General features: G+C 43.1%; 1 protein-coding gene across 1 annotated transcript; it reads right to left on the bottom strand.

Moving 5' to 3' along the window:
• Positions 1-1101: 1101 nt before the first annotated feature.
• Positions 1102-18539, bottom strand: Nmi (N-myc and STAT interactor). Its single transcript, XM_057755362.1, has 8 exons — positions 18076-18539; positions 12809-12893; positions 11478-11573; positions 9659-9821; positions 6300-6406; positions 6029-6215; positions 3577-3683; positions 1102-1380 (listed from the first exon to the last, which is right to left on the bottom strand). The coding sequence occupies exons 2-8, from the start codon at positions 12887-12889 to the stop codon at positions 1198-1200; spliced, it is 924 nt and encodes a 307-aa protein (XP_057611345.1). The 5' UTR covers positions 12890-12893; positions 18076-18539; the 3' UTR covers positions 1102-1197.
• Between the last annotated feature and the right edge of the window lie 565 nt (positions 18540-19104).

Below are 19104 nucleotides of genomic sequence, written 5' to 3'. Positions count from 1 at the left end.
ACTATCTATGTAGACCAGGCTGAACTCACAGAAAGGTCACCTGCCGTCTGAGTGCTTCGAAAAAGGTGTGTGTCACCATGCCTCGCTTGAATTTAATCTTGTTGTCAGGTCATGAAACATATCAGAATAAAACTTCTAGGAACAATTCTTAAGACGAGCCTCTCCACCGACGTAAATAATTCAGTTCCAATCAGACCAAATTAGATCAAATAAAAGATACCCACGTTTAATGCAGCGCTCCAGAGTGGCCAGGAGACCATGGCGAGGGAAGGGTGTAGGGGGGAGACCATGCAAAACCAGGAGACCATTCTGGGCGGCAGCCTAAATAGCCTGTGGGAGTGGCCCTGACCCTCCCTGGGGAGGGGTCAATCCTTGGCGGGCTTTCCTAGAGAAGGAGGCTGGACCAAAGCGACTCCCAGGGGAGGGGGTGATAACGGTAATCCTACAAGAACGTGAGTTGAGATCGGGAGCCGAAGGGCAGCCTGGGCTACACAATGAGACCCTGTTTCAAAGGCCGCAAAGAAAATGAGTAAACAAACAAGAAAAATGTAGAAGAAAGAAAATGCTGTCCTTAACCAGGTGTGTTTGGGGAAGGGATGCCAGGAAGGAATCAGTAAATGCTTGACACTCTTAGCAAAGTAGACTTCAAGAAAACAGCCCCTCTGCTCTGAGAACATGGGGGTTTTGGAATTTCGGATTGCTACGCAAAGAGGAAGCAAATGAAATTAGCCCACATGGTCAAGACAGAGGCATCAGCAGGGCTCCGGGTTGGCAATAGTCAGAGGCCATCCACAGAGAATAGGAACAAAACCCCTCCCACACAGCCACTTACCCTTCATAAACACACACAGTGGTGCTGAAAACAAGGAAGAATTTTGTTTTGTTTGCTTTTGTTTTTGGAGACCAGGGTTTCTCTGTGTAGCCCTGGCTGTCCTGGAACTCACTTTGTAGACCAGGCTGGTCTCGAACTCAGTGATCTGCCTGCCTCTGCACATACACGCACACACACACACACAGGTGCTGGCATGAAAGGCTTGCGCCACCACTGCCCAACATAAAAACGAATTTTAAGATTTTGCATGGAAGAATAAAAAGACGCAAATTAAAATTCTTTTTTTTTTTAAAGGAAAACAATATTTTGTAAATGTTGACAGTTATTTGGGCTCAAAGTTATAGCTTCCATGTGCTTTCTCTGGCCTAGTCTTCAAAATACGCAATGCAAGACTCATCTAAAGAGCACTTGACCGCATCAACTTCTCCACCTCCGTTGTTCCTCCTTTGGAAGTGAATGTTGATTAAATCCTCCACATCCTCTTCATTCATCCGAACGCCTTTTAATCCAGTCAGAAGTACGGTCCTCTTCGATATGGCTGAAAACACCTGTGGAAGAAAACCAACTTGTGAAAGAAGGGCATTTTCAGACAAGAAAATGTCCGAGGGAGGCGAGTTTGAGACAGATGACCGTGGTGTTATGAAAATAAAGGGGGTTGGCTGGGCAGCTCAGAGTAGAGTAGGAGTCTGTGGGTAGTCAAAGCTGTGACTGGCAATGCCAGGGACCAGAAGAATGCCGGAGGATCTCAAAAGTACAGACTAAAATATGGATTGTCAGTAGGTGTGATGGCACACGCCTGTCATTCCAGAACTCTGGAAACTGAGGCAGTAGGATGGTGGCATTGAGTTTAAGATACATGCAACCCTGTCTCAAAAAAATATGGGTGAAGGAGAAGCTCGGGGATAGAGTGATTACATAAAGTATTTATTTACATGAAGGCCTGGATTCAGTGCTCAGTACTTCCCCCAAAATGTGTGTGTGTGTGTGTGTGTGTGTGTGTGTGTGTGTGCGTGCGCGTGTGCGCGCGCATGTGCGTGTATATTTGCTGTAGTTTTCAGGGGGATGGAGAGATGCTCAGAGGTTAAGAGCACTGGCAGCTCTTCCAGAGGTCCTGAGTTCAATTCCCAGCAACCTCATGGTGACTCACACCCTTCTGTCATGAGCTCTGGCGCCCTCTTCTGGCCCACAGGCATACATGCAGGCAGAACACTGTATACATAATATAAGTGGGTAGACAAAGTTGGTAGGCAGTATTGCCATTAGATAGCTGAGGAGGAATAGGAAACAGGAGCGGGTTTGAAACAAAAGGGAGCTGAGTGACAGGAAGCAGAATTGTGTCTGAAGCCCAGTGATTGACAGATACACAAGGAAAATATCTCTAAGTAAGTCTCTATTTACAAAAATAAGAATTAGTTTTATTTTTTTATTTTACTTTTTAATTTATTTTTAAAACAATCTTTTCTCATTTTACATACCTCTCCCCACCTTCCACCCACCCCATCCCCACCCACTCATCAGAGAGGGTAAGACTTCCCATGGGGAAGTCAACAAAGTCTGGCACATCGCCTTGAGGCAGGACCAAGGCCCTCCCCACTATAGCTAGGCTGAGCAAGGTATCCCTCCAAAGAGAATGGGCCCTAAGTAGCCAGTTCAAGCACTAGGGATAAATCCTGGTCCCACTGCCAGTGGCCCCACAGACTGCCCCAACCACACAACTGTCACTCCCATTCAGATGGCCGAGTTTGGGGAGTCGGTAAGCTCCCACTATCTCAGTTCAACTGCTCCTATATGGGTAACCCCATCATGATCTTGACCCAAGAATTAGTTTTATAATTATCTAAGTGATTTCAGGGATTTTGCAGGGAGGTGGGGGAGTCATTGTTGTTGGCATACTGGGGAGGCAGGCTCTAAGGTCTAAGGAGCTAGGCTACTGCTCCACCCCTGTGTTAGGATTCAGGCATTCTGGTGGCCCCTGGCACCTGGCAGGATGCACTCAGGCACTACCAGCCCAGGTTCTATGGCTGCCACAACCCTACATGGTCTGTATGCAAGCTCTGCCCAGTCCAGCTCTCTTCCAGCTGTTCTTCTGAAGCAAGGCAAGTACAGGTCTCTGCCTCCCTCTCTCCGTCCTCTTCCTCCCTCTCTCCCTCCCTCCTCCCTACCTCCCTCCTTCCCTCCTTTCTCCCACCACCACCACTGCTGTCCTTAGTCTCCTCTCTCCCCTTCCCCCTTCTCAAAATAAACTCTCCACATAAGCTCTGTGTGAGGCATAGTTGTCTCTATCCCGCCCGCCATGAGGCCTCTATGCTCTCACTCACCAAGGTCCCTCTCACACATAATCATTACACCCTGTACCCTTATATTTTGACTTCTTATTTTGAGACAGGATCTTAAGGTTGCCTGGGTTACCTCTGCAGTCTGCAGCCAAGGACGGCATTAACTTGAAAACCTCCCGCCTCAGCCTCCTGAATGGCTGGGATTCCAGGACTGCACCACCAGGCCTGGCACCAGTTTTTTTTTTTTTTAAAAAAAAAAAAAAAAAAAAAAAAAGGCAGAGCTTTGCATTAAGATATTGTTTAAAATACAAACTCATTCTGCACGGACCAAGCAAAGGTGAAGTGAAGAGACTGCTTAGACAGCCCTCACTGAGAAGCCGAGTGTCGCAGACATAGCTTGTTCCATGTTCTTTGTGTGTAGTGGCGGACCAACGAGATATCGCCCGGAAGGAAGAGTGGTAACTGTACCTGGTACTTTTCCAAGCGTCTCTCTATAAAGGGAGAGACTGTAACTTGGCAGCACTTTGGATTCATATAAAGAGGGTAGGTTTTCTTCTTCAAAATCCTGTCGGCAACTGAAAATCAGCAAAAAGAAAGTGTTTTCTCATAAACATGTATCATTTATAAATAAGCATAAATAAATAAACATAAACATTTATCATAAACATTTTAAATCATAGTGAAGCTTCTCTCGCATGGAATACTATCAAATAAACATCAAAGTGGGCAGTTAATTCGTAAAGAACTCTACAGCCCATATTGAAGGCTTCACAGTAATCATTTTGAGAAACACTAGTCTACACAATAAGGAAACCGAACCTCCTGTCTTAAGCATCCAAATATAAGAGGGGTAAAGGTGGAACAAATCCACTTCTATGAGGCATTTAGAACAGGGAAGTTTGTGGAGACCAAAGACTTGGAGATACCAAGGACTGAAAGAGGAAGAATTGAAAAAGGAATTATTGTCTAATGAGTGACGTTTCTACTTAAGATGACAAAATGCCCTGAGGATGGAAAACGGTGACGGCTGCACAGTACTGTGAGTGCATTTCCTTAATGCCAGCAAACTGCACGCATTTCTTCAATTAATTTTGTATGCACTCGTGTATGTAGGTGTGCATGCATGCATGTCACCACGTACATGTGGCCATCAGAGAAGAACAAGTGGGAACTGGTTCTCTGCTCCTACCAGACATTGATCACAGATCGGCAGCAGACACTCACTAGCTGAGCCATCTTGCAGCCCCTAAATAGTACGATTCGAGTGTTTCAAATGGTAAGTGGAGGCAGGAGCAGAGGACAGAGGGGCAAGGAAGGACCCTCAGTTGATTAGGCCTACCCCAGCCCCATCTGTGCCGGGTTATGACCTAGGTGACTTTGGCTGTCTTATTTGGCTTGCTTCTGAGAAAGGCAAGTAGTTACAGCACCTGCCTGGTTATAATAAGACCGCCAGATACTGCTTATGAAGTGACCAGAAGACTTTATACTCTTTCAGAATTACCTAAACGTGTAGCTTTTGGTTGGACACCACTTCTAGGAAGGACTCCCCAGAGAAGAAAACAGAACAGAATTCCAAGCTAACAGAGTGTCAAACTGCACTGTGATTTATAATGGAGTTCCTCCTGGATATTTCTCAATACAAGGAATAGAGAGATTGACATCAATCAGATAAGATTTGGAAAATTTGAAAAAGGCAGGGTGGTGCACAGCTTTAATCCAAGCACTTGGGAGGCAGAGGCAGGCGGATCTCTGTGAGTTCGAGGCCAGCCTGGTCTACAGAGTGAGTTCCAGGACAGCCATGACTGTTTCACAAAGAAACCCTGTCTCAGAGTGGAAAAAAAAAAAAAAAAAATATATATATATATATATATATATATATATATATATATATATATATTTTAAAAATTTAAAAACCATTTGGAAAGTTTAAAGCTGGATCCTTGACTATGGAAATTCCACCAAGTTGGAATTGTCCTTCATTTCAAAGGCAACATGTTCCAGCTGCACTGAAACTCGGGGCTTTCTCACAGGACACACTCTACCTGGGGCTCATGAGCATTCCTCAAAGACCCAGGTCAAAACCGCACAGTGGTGGGTTTGCATGAGCCTGGAGAAAGGTCTGGAAACGTCTACACCAAAGGAAGGGAATTTCGAAGCGATTACTCAACCCTTCGCTGTCATCATTATGACTTCTTTTTTAAAACACGTATTATTTTCATGCAAAAGATAATCTAATCAGTCCATGTTTTAATGGCATCACAGGATTTCTATGATTCAGAAACTCAGGGAAAACCCTAGGACCATACTAATGAGAAAAGCAGAGGTGTGCATGAAGAATCAGGCAGAATTGCTCTATGGCACACCACCGTGTGATTTTAGGGATATGATCCGTCTTCTCTAGACCTCTGCCTCCTATCAGTGACATGAAGCTATGTCAGAGCTATGATGAGCAGAGACTGTAATGATAAAATGAGGGGACACACACATGCATCTGCTGTCCTGCCTGACACACGATCTCACGCATCCACTGTCCTCCTGACACACAATTTCACACACGCATCTGCTGTCCTGCCTGACACACGATCGCATCAAATAAGGGTAAGAAAACATCAACTGGACCAACAAGATGACTCAACAGGTAAAGGTCCTTACTGCCCAAACCCACAACCTGGATTCAACTCCCAGGATCCTCAGGGTGGAAGAAAGAACCAACTGACGTAAGCTATCTTCTGACCTCCACACTAGCGCCACAGCGTGCACACATGCGCAGACGCGTGCGCGTTAAATAAAAAAATTCTAAGAAAATAAGTTTTTTTTTAAAAAAAAAAGAGTGTTCCAAAAAAGGAAAGTCCCCCCGATTATCATGCATTTCAAATACACAAATGGGCAGAAACTGTGCAATGGCGAAGTGTCTGCGTACCTCCACTTTCCAGGAACGTGATGACGGCGCTCCCCGACTTCCTGTCGTAGTTCACGCTTTCCACCTCCCCGCCTCCGTTCGCGGACTTGTAGAAGCTCAGCTCCAGCTTGTCTCTTGTCTGCTCCTCCGGCAGTTCATCAGGGATTCCCGTAACATTGATCTTCGTTTTAGAAACGTTCACATGAACCTGGGAAAGCATTTCAGCGTCACAAGTAAGAAGAATGCCTGTGCCCGACAGAGTGGCTGAAGCCACTCTCCATGACCGTCTCACCTGGAATCTGACGCCTAGGCTTAGCGGGACCGGTTGCGCGGTGACCACCACGGAGTTCCCCTCCAGCTGCACCACTTGCTTCCCCATCGTTATCACATTCTGTGCAACTGAAACACAATTTTAGAAGCAGACCGTCGTGACGTCCGAGAAAACCTTACGCGTTTTATTCAAGGAGGCGTTGTTGTCTTTTTTCATGTTCTTCAGTTTTGTATTTATTCTATTTATGTATGTGGGGGAGGTGTGTTCTTGTGAGGGGCATTTGGGTGAAGGTCAGTGAATAGCTTGTGGGAGCTATGTCTTTTTCCAGCATGTTGGTACCCGGGATGGAACTCAGATCAGCAGGCTCAACAAGGGCCTCTACCTGCTGAGCCATCTTACTGGCCCCATTTTCTTCGATTTTAAAGAATCAAGTTTTAGCATTTTTCTTGGGATTTCCAAGTTTCAGTAGTCTTACCTCCAAAGTAGGAAAACTCAGTGTCACCACGTGTAAGCAAAAATGGCAATACAGAGATTTTGAGATTCTAAATTCTCTATCATCCTCTCTCTTACATCAGCCTAAGAATTCTGCAGATTCTTTATATTGTCAATCCGGACACATGCTCCCTCTCCACAGCACTACCAGGGAATTTCCCCAGGGCAGTCAGCTCAGCCAGAATGTCCCCATTCATAAGCTAGGAACACTTTTGTGGGCCACTGTCGTTTTATCCTCGTTTTATCTCGCTTTGTCCTTTGCCAATGTTCTTATGTTACCAGCACCAAAGCAAGTGCTCTTTTCCGTCTCTGTCTTTCCAAGAAAGACATATTGCTTTGCTTTTTTCTATCAGCACGCTTTAAAATATTGAGAGCGACGCTGTATCATCACATAGATGGGAGAGGCTCTGTAATACAACCACACGAAAGCCAGGATAAGTTCAAAGAATGCAACGCTTCTTTAAGATGGATATAGGGAGGGGTTTCTTTTTGTTTGTTTGTCTTGTTTTGTTTTTCAAGGCAGGGTTTCTCTGTGTAGTCCTGGCCTTCCTGGAAATCATTATGTAGACCAGGCTGACCTCAAAGTCACAGAGACCTGCCTGCCTCTACCTCCCAGGTGCTGGGATTAAAGGCATGCGCCACCATGCAGCCAGGAGTTTCTTCATAACTGTGCGCTATGACTTTATAAAACTCCAGCTGTTGCTATGTGAGCCACTTATTCTAATTTATCATGAAGATAAGAGATGATTGCTTCCTCTCTTATAAACTTCATGTGTGTTTATGACAACCAGGGAGCACACCCGAGGCTGGGGAAGACACAAGGCTGGAAGTCAGGGCGTTGTCGGGTGGGAATTCAGACTCACTATACCACAATATGACTCTAGAATTTAGATGCTTTTTGTTTTGTTTTGTTTTGCTAATGGCAACAGATGACGATAGCAGAAAACATCAATGAAGTAATACTCAGATGACCCTCTCATTATCCCCAAACCCCTAACATCTGGCGATCTAACTCAACAGAGAGGGACCACTTATATTCCAACTTTAGTTACTGTGACTGTCAAACTAACCCCTGTTTACTTCTGTTTCCCTGGCGCTATGTCCTGGCTTGGGGACTCCAGAACCACATCAAGGGAGCAAGCAGCATCAAGGCTGCTTCTGAAGCGACTCCTACATCCAGCAAACCCAGGAGACTGACAGGCAGTGACTGTCATGTAGAAACCTGTCCTCAGATCCTCCCCTATGTCTTCCAGTAACATGCCAGTGACTGCCTATTACCAGCAAAGCTCCCCCTCAACTGTGGGCATGGTTCCAGGGGGAACAAAATGATGGTGTGGGTGGATGTTTCATCTCTGCTTGCCTTGACCTTCTGTAAGCTTCCTTTTAACATTTATTTCCAGGTCAGACTGACGGGCCAGATGCCAGAAGACACAGGTTAAAATCACAGCTTCTAAGGATCTAAGCATGAAATGGTCCTGAAGACCACGTTGGCCCATCCCGTAGCTTTGCAGTCAGAGCCAAAGCCAAGAAGTAGTGGCCTGCCCTCAGGAATGTTGGTCCAGGAGGATGTGCACAGGCACTTAGGGTACCCTCTCAGCTCTGGAGTTCAACAAAGGAAGTTCTTCTATAGGCTTTTGTTTCCTTCTCTGGCATACCCCTCACACATAGCAACAATGGCAGCTGACATGGGTGTGTTGTGTGCGTTCAGTTAAACTTGTCATTTAATACTATCACAAAACCTGTCACCAAAATCTGAGGCTTACAAAGAACGCAACTCACACCTCAAGAGGAGATAAAGCCAGCACTCAAATTCTCCTCACAAAGGAAGCCAAGCCCTGAAGGGGCCCATACATTTTTGAACTTGGCCAACATTAGGTCCCAAACCTTTCTATTCCTAGGTTCAATCTAATCACTGGGTAACTAATCACTAAATCACTTAAGCATCTTCAGACTCTGTTTTCTTACCAATCAAATACACACAATAATTATTTTAGCTATCCTGTATTTATAGAATTGTACAAGTATGAAACGAGATGTCCCAGAGAACACCGGAGAAGTAGAGTCTGCCATTTTCATACTCCCAAAATTGTATCTATTCATTTACTTTTTTATTTGAGATAGGGTCTCACTATATAGGCCTGGCTGACCGGAATCTAGGTAGGCCAGGTTAGCCTCAAACTCACAGAGACAGGTCTGCACCTGCCTCCCAGGTGCTGGTATTAAAGTTGTGCACTGCCATGCCTAGCAAGTTCTACTTCTTTATAATATTATTATAACATTCTAATATGCTTATATCATTTAAGGGACATATGTACTGGAAAGAGGCTGACACTGGATATCCCAACTCCTATATTTTATTTCCAGAGGCATTACTTTTTGAATGTGTGATAAGCATGAATCCTTCAATATCATTGCACACATAACACTGTGAGTATTCCACATAATTATATATAATATTATATATTGTAGATATTACGTCATTATATATCATAGGTATTAAAACCAACACATCTAATATACTTAATGCCTGGATTCCGTCTCTGTAAATTGAGACTATCAATTGCCTCTGCCTCCAAACGCCACTATGAAGACAAGAAGAAACAGCAAACACAGACTGCCAAGTGACAGCCAGACATCTATGGAAGATCTTTGAAGGTCCAAGTGCTTGCAAAGGTGACACGGTCATTTTTTTTTTTTTTTTTTTTTTTTGGATTTTCGAGACAGGGTTTCTCCGTAGCTTTTTGGTTCCTGTCCTGGAACTAGCTCTTGTAGACCAGGCTGGACTCGAACTCACAGAGATCCGCCTGCCTCTGCCTCCCGAGTGCTGGGATTAAAGGCGTGCGCCACCACCGCCCGGCCCACGGTCATGTTTTTAAGATCAGTCATACCTTCTTCCTTCTCAAAGGTGATAAGTGCTTGTCCTTTCTGGAGCTCATAGAGAATTTGTGAGCTCACTTGGAATGAACAGGAGCTATTTGAGAACTGGCCACCATCCTCGGAACTCTTCATTGAAGTGAACTTAAGCTTTCTTTCTGGTATATTCTCTTTAATCTAATTAAAACAGATGTGTTTGATTAAAATTAAGACAAGACGTAACAAGTCCTTCCAACGATGGTATGATTGATCTAGTCATCTAATAATTTGTTCTCCACTGACTGTAAAGCTTTATGGTATATTGGCTGTAGTCTTACATAACATTTATAGTAATTGCTTCTTCCCACAAAGCTTCTCAGTAAGGTAATCAAATGTTGACCCTTTAATATCATTTTATTGATGAAATCGTAAGTATATAATCCTCTCACTTTTCCTAAGCAGTGTTTAAGTTGATTGATATTGTCCAATCATAAATCCCCACCGTTTATGTAAAATAAGTGCCTCATTGTGGAATAATCTTTTCGCACACTAAGAAGATGTGTCTTTGCCAAGGCACCTTCTGATTGGTTTAATAAAGAGCTGAATGGCCAATAGCTGGGCAGAAATAGGTTAGGCGGGACTTCCAGGCAAAGACAGCAGAGGAAGAGATGAATTTAGGTGCAGAAGAGACTCCAGAGGACACAGGAGGTACAAGATGGGAAGCAAGGCAAAAGCCATGAGGCAAAAAGTAGATTAATGTAAATGGGTTAATTTAAATTATGAGGTAGTGAGGACAGTGATAGTTTTAGAAGATAGTTTAGAAGAGAAGAAACAAGGGGTAAAAGCTTATTAGATGATTCAAATATAGGAAAATTTAGGAGAGACTTTAAATGGTACAAATCAATACATGCCCAACTTCTTTGTTCTGAGACGAGAACTCTCTGTATATCTGTATAGCACTGGCTAGTCTGGAGCTTGCTCTGTAGACCAGGCTAGCCTCCCACAGGGATTCTTCCTGCCTCGGTCTCCCAAGTGCTAGGACTAAAGGTGTGTGTCACTATGTTCAGATCATATCAAACTCTTTAAACTGTGAGATTCACTTAAATTACTCCGCATGAGAGGGGAAGACAGTAAATGCTGTGAGTGAGGAAACCAGATGTTTGACCCAAGAGTGATCTGCAATAAGCAATGCTGGTTTTTTTTTTAACTTTTATTAATTTATGGTTTTGTAAGTTGTATCGTGCTAGCTAGCCATAGGTGGTAGGAAAAATATGCATCGTAAGTATAGTACATGAAGAAATCACGATGCTAATATGCAAACACTAGGTAGAACTATTGAAGTCCTCCTGGTTTCCCAAGGAAAACCTGCCTCTGGGATGAACCACTATATATCTCAGCGCACACTTTATTTAAACGGGAGCATAGAGAATGCCTTCCTCTGACTTTTACGTATCGATGTCATGTTTGTTACATTCATGCACGCTGTATATAATTGTTTGTTCTTGATTTGGTGTAGAATTGAATTGTATGGGTATAGAATAATTTACTATTCATTCAACTATGGAGGAACACTTGAGTTTTTCTCCATTCGGGGTTGTTACAAACAGAAGCCCAAGTCGGACATGGCGGCACACTCCTTTAATGCCAGTGCACGGGAGGCAAAGGCAGGTAGATCTCTGTGAGCTTGAGGTCAACCTGGTCAGCATAATGAGTTCAAGACCAGCCAGATCTCAAAAACAAAAGCAAATCCTGGTGTTCTGAGTGGCCCTAATGCTTTAGAATTAATCGTGTATAACTACAATTTTGTCTGAAAAGTACGTGTCCATTAAAATATACATAAAATAATCACAGTACTTGGAATTCTCTGGCATCCGAGCTTAACTCCGCTTCAAGTCTTTTGATCTCCTGTTCTAGCTGTATGTTTTCCTTTAAAATTTCATGAATTAATCCCTAAAAAAAATAGCAAACAATAGAAAAAATTAAATACCTTTGCGATCCCTTTCCTAAATTAATTAAAAGATGTAAAGCCCACCACCCCCGACCCAAAGGCTAAACAACCTTAGGACAGCCTCAGAATAAGTATGCCAACTTCATAGTGCATATGCTTAGCATCTAATTCCAGTGCATGATGGGTCTTCTTTTGTTGTTGTTTTGTTTTGTTTTTAATGACTTAGTTTTTTTTATTTCATATGCATTGGTGTTTTTCCTTGCATGTATATCTGCATGAGGGTGTCATATCCCCTGGAGTTACAGACAGTTGTAAGCCACTATGCGGGTGCTGGGAATTGAACCCACATCCTCTAAAAGAGCGAGCAGTGCTTTTATCTGCTGGGCGATCTCTCCAGCACCTAGTGGTTCTGCTAATCCTACCAAGATTCGTTAGCTCTGTCATATGAACAAAGAAACTGTTATCTTCTACATTAGACACGGAATTTTTTACAATTAAGACAAGGAGTGAGACTCAGACCTTCTAGACTTTGTTAAACTCTTTCTAAGCTATCTACAACTATCATACAACTTTTAATTGCACTATGATTGTGAACATATTACACTGAGGCTGTTCTTCGTTTGTTTATTTTTTTGTCTCATTTCATTTTTTGTTTGTTTTATTTTTTTGGCGGGTTTTTTTTGGTGTTTGGGGTTTGTTTATCAGCAATAATTCCAACAGTAGCCAGTTGCTTTGACAAACCCAACACAGGCCTTGCTATCAGCTCTGAGCACCTGGATCTCATTTGGTCACTGTTCACATTTCACATCCTGGTAGAAACCCGAAAAAGAAGGAGGGGAGGGAACAATCTTTGTAAGAAAATAAATGGGAACACAACTCTCAGTGTAAAGCTTTTACAATGGAGCAAATGTTAAGGAGCTCTTGGAAAGCCCAGTAGCCCCACAATGCCAATGTATTGCTTGACACAGACAAAGGCGCACCTTAAAAGGAACAGACACAAAGACACAAATCAGTCTTTTTTTTTTTTTTTTTTTTTTTTTTTTTTTTTGGTTTTTCGAGACAGGGTTTCTCTGTGGCTTTTGGTTCCTGTCCTGGAACTAGCTCTTGTAGACCAGGCTGGTCTCGAACTCACAGAGATCCGCCTGCCTCTGCCTCCCGAGTGCTGGGATTAGAGGCGTGCGCCACCACCGCCCGGCCACAAATCATTCTTAACAGCAACTACAATTTTCCTTCATACCTCATTTTGTTCATCTTCCAAAATTTCTATTGATGAGAATTCTTCATAAGCTTGCTGTTTGTTGTCCATATCAGCATCCATGATTCTTTAGTAAAAGAAAAATGTGCGGGGAGGGGCAATGCTTTTACAATTGGATACAACACAAATTCAAGAAAAAAGAAATGAGAGCTTTTACCCTTCCGTTCAAGAAGCATGTCTTCTTACTCAGTGTGTGTGTGTGTGTGTGTGTGTGTGTGTGTGTGTGTGTGTGTGTGTGTTCGCGCGCGTGTATGTGTGTGTGCGCGTGTTTTCATATCATCAAAGTCTCGTCATGTGACTTACAGCCAAACATCATCTGTAATCTAAAGAACTTCACATCTGTAATTGCATTGGAGGGGACACACAGTAAAGGAGCCGCCAACATGACTGCTCCACCTTACGGTTAAGGTCTTTACTGGGAACCAGAGAAAGTATCTAGGGGCAGCTGGGAGAGTCCAAGGCAGAGAGAGAAGGAAGTAGACTGAGCATGCCCGGCAGACTGGACACAGGCAGGGCTGTCTGTGAGAGAGGGGAAATAGCAGGGGATAGCGAAGAGAGAAAGCATGTGACAATAGCAAGCTTGGGTTGTAAAAACGGTGAGTCACAAGGACCAGGAGACCAGTGTGGGGACTTTGAGATGATAGTACTTGTGAGTAGGGACTGAGGGAGCCTGGCGGCCTGCATGGACTTTGATATGCTAATTAGAGAGTGGTATGTCCCTTTTGCCAGCAGTAAGGGAAAGGACCCCTTTGGGCAGACAGAGCCAGCTTCCCGAGTTCCTGAAGAACACTGGCTTTTATCGAACGGACAGAAATCCTCCTCCAGTCCAGGCTGTGCTCATTTCTGGATATTGGGACTCTCCTTTGGAGATCGAGGAATTGGAGTTTTCTCTGAAGGTGATAAAAATCCTTTGCTTTCAACTCAAGGGTACCCAGAAAGCAGTAGCAGACCGAGTCATTGTAGACATGCTGAAATGTTGTTTTTAACCCAGTTTCTATAGAAGCTATTAAGCTGGCTGCTAGATTTCATGCTATATTATGATACAGTGATACATATTAATATATTAATATTTTGAAGCTGGAGAGATGGCTTGGAGGATAGACACTTGTGACCAAGCCCGACAACCTAAGCTCCATCTCTGGAAGCCACAAGGTGGAAGAGACCTGTCCTCTGCATGCAAGCCCAAGGACCAGTTAACTTCCTGGAATGCTGGGAGTTGTAGTTCTTGGAAATAACAAGGCCAAAAGGGAAACAAGGTGGCCTTTTGGGTTTTCCCTTTAAAAGCCCCTACAACACGTGTCTTGTGGCCACTCGCTGGAAACCCATAGGCAGACCTGATCAGAATCCATTTTTCTGCTCAGCACTTTATTGAAGTGCTGCTTCCAATTTGGCTCAGAATTGTGGAACTGGCTTTTCCCTCTCAAATCTCAGGATTAACAGCACACACACACCACAAAATAAGTACAAACATCTAATAAAAATAAATTAAAATTTTTCTTAAGTATCCTAGCATACATATTTCAGCCTAATGGTTTCCTTTGTAATTCTAAATAGCTATATGTTTATTCACGCAGGAAAAAAAAATGTTTAAAGGAAACTCCGTAAGATTCACCTGTCTGTCAAAAGGAGTCAATGGCCCAAAAAATGGTGAAGAAGCCCCCTGCCTGAACATTAAATTAGCCAAAAAGCAAGATTCCCAGATCAAAAGAACTTTAGATGCACATTAATAACATACATATATAATAACTCAATATACTTTTCAAAGATTCTGAGTGGTTAAAGTCTCAGCATTCTTGTAAGAGAAACAAACAAAACATCTATGTTTAAACTAAAAGACTGGGGGGAAAAAAGCCATCTCTTAGTTTATCCCATATGAATAAAGGGATGTCAGGAAACATTCTTCACGGCATTTCCAGGGATTTCTAGCTCGATTCTCCAGTGAAAAGAACCAAGAAGCAAAGGCCGACTCTGGGTGTGGGGAAGGAAATGCACGAGATAAGCCTGTAATATCTGAGGTGACCGACAATTTAAAAGCACTTTTGAAAATATGACAGGAAAGCCAGGCAGTGGTGGTTCATGCCTTTAATCCCAGAACTCAGCACTCGTGGGCAGACAGGTGGATCTCTGTGAGTTTGAGGCCAGCCTGGTCTACAGAGCTAGTTCCAGGAAAGCTAGGGCTACACAAAGAAACTTTGTCAAGGCATCCTTAGTTGAACATGACGTGATTCTTTATTTAAAACAACCCAAAAGACTCCACTGGAAATGCTTCCATCCGATTTTAGCAAAATATCAGGATACAAATATCAGTAGCTTGCCGGGTGTGATAGTACACACCTTTAACCCCAACACTCAGGAAGGAGAGGCAAGAAAGATCTCTATAAGTTGGAGGTCAGCCTGCTCTATATAGTGGGTTCTGTATATAGGGTTACACAGTTAAGACCCTGTCTTAAAAAGTACATTTTTTTAAAATTCAGCTTTTTTGAATACCAATGACAAACTTGTTGGGGGGGAGAGAGCAGTTAAAAAAAAAACAAAAACAAAACAAAATACTTAGGAATAAATCTAATTAGGGACAATGAAAACTTTGAAATACTGAATAAAAAGAGGAGTAAGACACTTGAGGATAGAAAGTCATCTCATGTTCATAGATTGGCAGAGCTATTATTGTGAAAATGACTTTGCTCTCCTCAGATTCAACGCAAATTTTCACCAGAATTCCACTGACATTCTTCACAGACCAAAAACGAAACAAAATTCCTAACATTCATGCAAGCATCAAAGGTCCCGAATAGCCAATGCAGAGAAAGGCCAATGCAGGAGGTATCACCAAGCATATGTGTAGTGTACATACATACAGGCAAAACACCTATACACACACAAGATGATTACAAAATATAGACAAGGGACTGAGAGAAGAGAAGGAAGTGTCCTAAGGGAAGATGAGGGCACAAGAAGAGAATAGAGTATGTGTGTATATAAAGAGAACGTGTGTGTGTGTGTGTGTGTGTGTGTGTGAGAGAGAGAGAGAGAGAGAGAGAGAGAGAGAGAGAGAGAAATAGAAGGGGGAAGTAATTGGGGAACGGAGGGATTCAGGCCTCCCAAGAATATTAGTCCTTCTTTACCGCTTATGGGGCATTTAAGTTATAGCTGTCATTTTCTATGAGTAATTAATAAATGTATAATTTACAGGCACTCTTTCTTGTGTTCATCCCAGAACTGTTGTCTGCAACCCAGAACTGAGCATGTTACATTGTGTGTTTTACAGTGCGTATTTCTCTGCCCAGGACATTATATGTATATATTCCTCTTAGCGCATTTCTTCAAAAATTGCATTATAATTGTTTTTAGATACTATTGGTAAAACACAATATTCTTAAAAGCTCTTGCTGTGAGTGATTGATTGTGTAACACCCCCAGAACATCTTCATCAGATTCATCATCTGAATATCTTCCCTTTCGCACTATGTGGGTTGGACGGGAATTCTTCCCTCTCAAGCAATCTTACTATAAGGAGAAAAGTGACACCCTCAACGATGTCCGTGTTCTGGTCCCAAGAATTTGTGAAAACATTAGATCACACTTCAGGGGAGACTTAAGGCTGCAAACCCAATTCAGGATGGTAATTATTTCTTCTTTAAAATATAGAGCTAGGCCGGGCGGTGGTGGCGCACGCCTTTAATCCCAGCACTTGGGAGGCAGAGGCAGGCGGATCTCTGTGAGTTCGAGGCCAGCCTGGTCTACAAAGGGAGTTCCAGGACAGGCTCCAAAACCACAGAGGAAACCCTGTCTCGAAAAAGCAAAAAAAAAAAATAAAATAAAAAATAAAAAAATAAAATAAAATATAGAGCTAGGAGCTGAGGAGATGGCTCAGGGGGAAAGTGCCTGGGCCCACACACAAGCACATCTAATTTTAAAATGACACTAAAATTTAATACTTTTTAAATTGAAAATTTAAATATTTTTAAATTGAAAATAAATATTTTTAAATTGAAAATAAATATTTTTAAATTGAAAAGTGCGCATTCATGCACATGTGTGTATAAGCCACTAAGGCTTTGTAAATTATTATGATAGTAAATTTTAAAAAAGAAAAAAAAACTGTTCTTACTGCTGTATTTAACATCACCATAGTGAGTCACACTGAGTGCCTGACAGACTAAAGGAAGAAAAAAACAATAATGTATCCATGTCAATAGACCAGAAACTTGTGGAAAGATAGATTAAAATTTCAATAATTAAAAGATCCTAACTGTGTTTCTTTGCAATTTTACAATCAGGTAACACTTTTTTTTTTTTTTTTTTTTTTTGGTTTTTCGAGACAGGGTTTCTCTGTGGTTTTGGAGCCTGTCCTGGAACTAGCTCTTGTAGACCAGGCTGGTCTCGAACTCACAGAGATCCGCCTGCCTCTGCCTCCTGAGTGCTGGGATTAAAGGCGTGCGCCACCACCGCTCGGCCATCAGGTAACACTTTTGAATAAAACAAAGTGGGTGATCTCTCTGAAAGTGTTGACACAGGCCTGTAACCAGAGGATCAAGAGTTCAAGACCAACACAATGAAATCTGTATATAGATACAGATACACACACACACACACACACACATGCAAGTATTTTCATTGCTTGCAGAAGTTGAGTTTACAGACTGAGAAGAAAGTTGGGAAAAACAAAACAAAAACAGAAAGTGAACTGATCGATTCAAGGTTACATTCTTGATTGATTCAAGGTTATATTCTTCCCAAGAGGGGACCAGGAAGAAAGAAAGAGAATAACTGCTTGGTGAATGTCTAAGTGCTTTTTGTCGGGATTAAAGCGGAGGTGATTTTAATCTCTTGCCGGGTGGGCGAAAGCTGCTTCCCCCCCGCCCCCGGTTGGGCAGGACACATGAAAAGTTCCCTTCAGGAGCACACAAGTTAGCAGGTGCAGGAGTCCTCTGAGTCCAAACTGGTGGCCTCCTATAATTCTTACTGAATCGTCTCCTTTTAATGTCTCCTTTAAACAAAAAAAAATCATATTTTCTGAAAAAGTGAGGTGTGACTTCTTGAGAAATCTGTTTTCCTAAGAACACTCATTTTAAGTTTCCTTGTCCCGGGAGAAAGAAGAACGGCCAGGCCTGAGCGCAACTCCCGCCCGCGGTAGGCGAGTCCCCAAGCCACGCTCGGGGCTGGAAGCCTCCCCACTGCCCCCCCACACACACACACACACCGGGTGGAGCATCCCCGACTGCCGGGGACCGGACGGGACGAGCACTCACCCGCGCTCCGCCGAGCAGCTCCAGGAAGCAGTCGCTTAGAACCGAACCCCAACGCGAAATCGCAAGCCGGGTCTCGACGACGGTCACAGCTCAGTCACCAGTGGTACTTTCGCTTTCGATTGTTTTAAAAACAGGATGCTTCGGTTTCAGGTCCTGCGGACTTTGTCCCGGGCGCCATTGCTGATGTTCCTCTATCTCCACACGAATTCCAAGACATGCTTTGAAAAGCGTATTTGTATGTGCCCTACGCGGAACACACTGGTGAAAAACTGGCTGGCAACTAAAGTCGAGGCAGAGCTCTCCATCCAAATCCTAACTCTCACCGCAGTTTCCTAGACGGCTACAAAGTTTGACGCCAGCCCAAGATGGTCCATGAGGCTGGGAAACCTGTTTCCTGGGTTGGTTTTTATGACCTCGTCCCTTGAAAGTTTTCTTCTAATCTTTGTTTACGTTGTGAAGCGTTTGTAAACAAACACTCCGCTAGATGTTAAATTTTCCTTTGCCAGAAAAAATATCTGACTTTTATCAAGAACGGTAGTGTTTCCTAATCCTACACCAGAGCCGCTCCAGACAGCTGAGCCGCTTCTGAGTACAGGGACGTGGAAGGCAGCAAAAAGATCTCAGCGTCTTCTAGGTTGTGGCGTCCTATAGCTATGCATAGTAACCAATAACTCGGTCTAAGAACACTGATAAAACCCTGTTTACAGGGGCTGGAGAGATGGGTCAGTGGTTAAGAGCATTGCCTGCTCTTCCAAAGGTCCTGAGTTCAATTCCCGGCAACCCCATGGTGGCTCATAACCATCTGTAATGAGGTCTGGTGCCCTCTTCTGGCCTGCAGGAATACACACAGATAGAATACTGTATACATAATAAATATTTTAAAAAAAAAACCCTGTTTACAGTGACACCACTGTAAACATACATAGAGCTACATAGAGGGACCCTACCTTTAAAAATATTAAGAACGAGGGTGTCTTCTGTGTTGTCAGTCCAGTTAGAAAGTACAAAAAGTCTGTGTATTATGTAGGT

Source organism: Chionomys nivalis, chromosome 22 (genome assembly GCF_950005125.1).
Source record: "Chionomys nivalis chromosome 22, mChiNiv1.1, whole genome shotgun sequence".
NCBI lineage: Eukaryota > Metazoa > Chordata > Mammalia > Rodentia > Cricetidae > Chionomys > Chionomys nivalis.
This window is presented reverse-complemented; position numbering and strand designations above follow the sequence as displayed.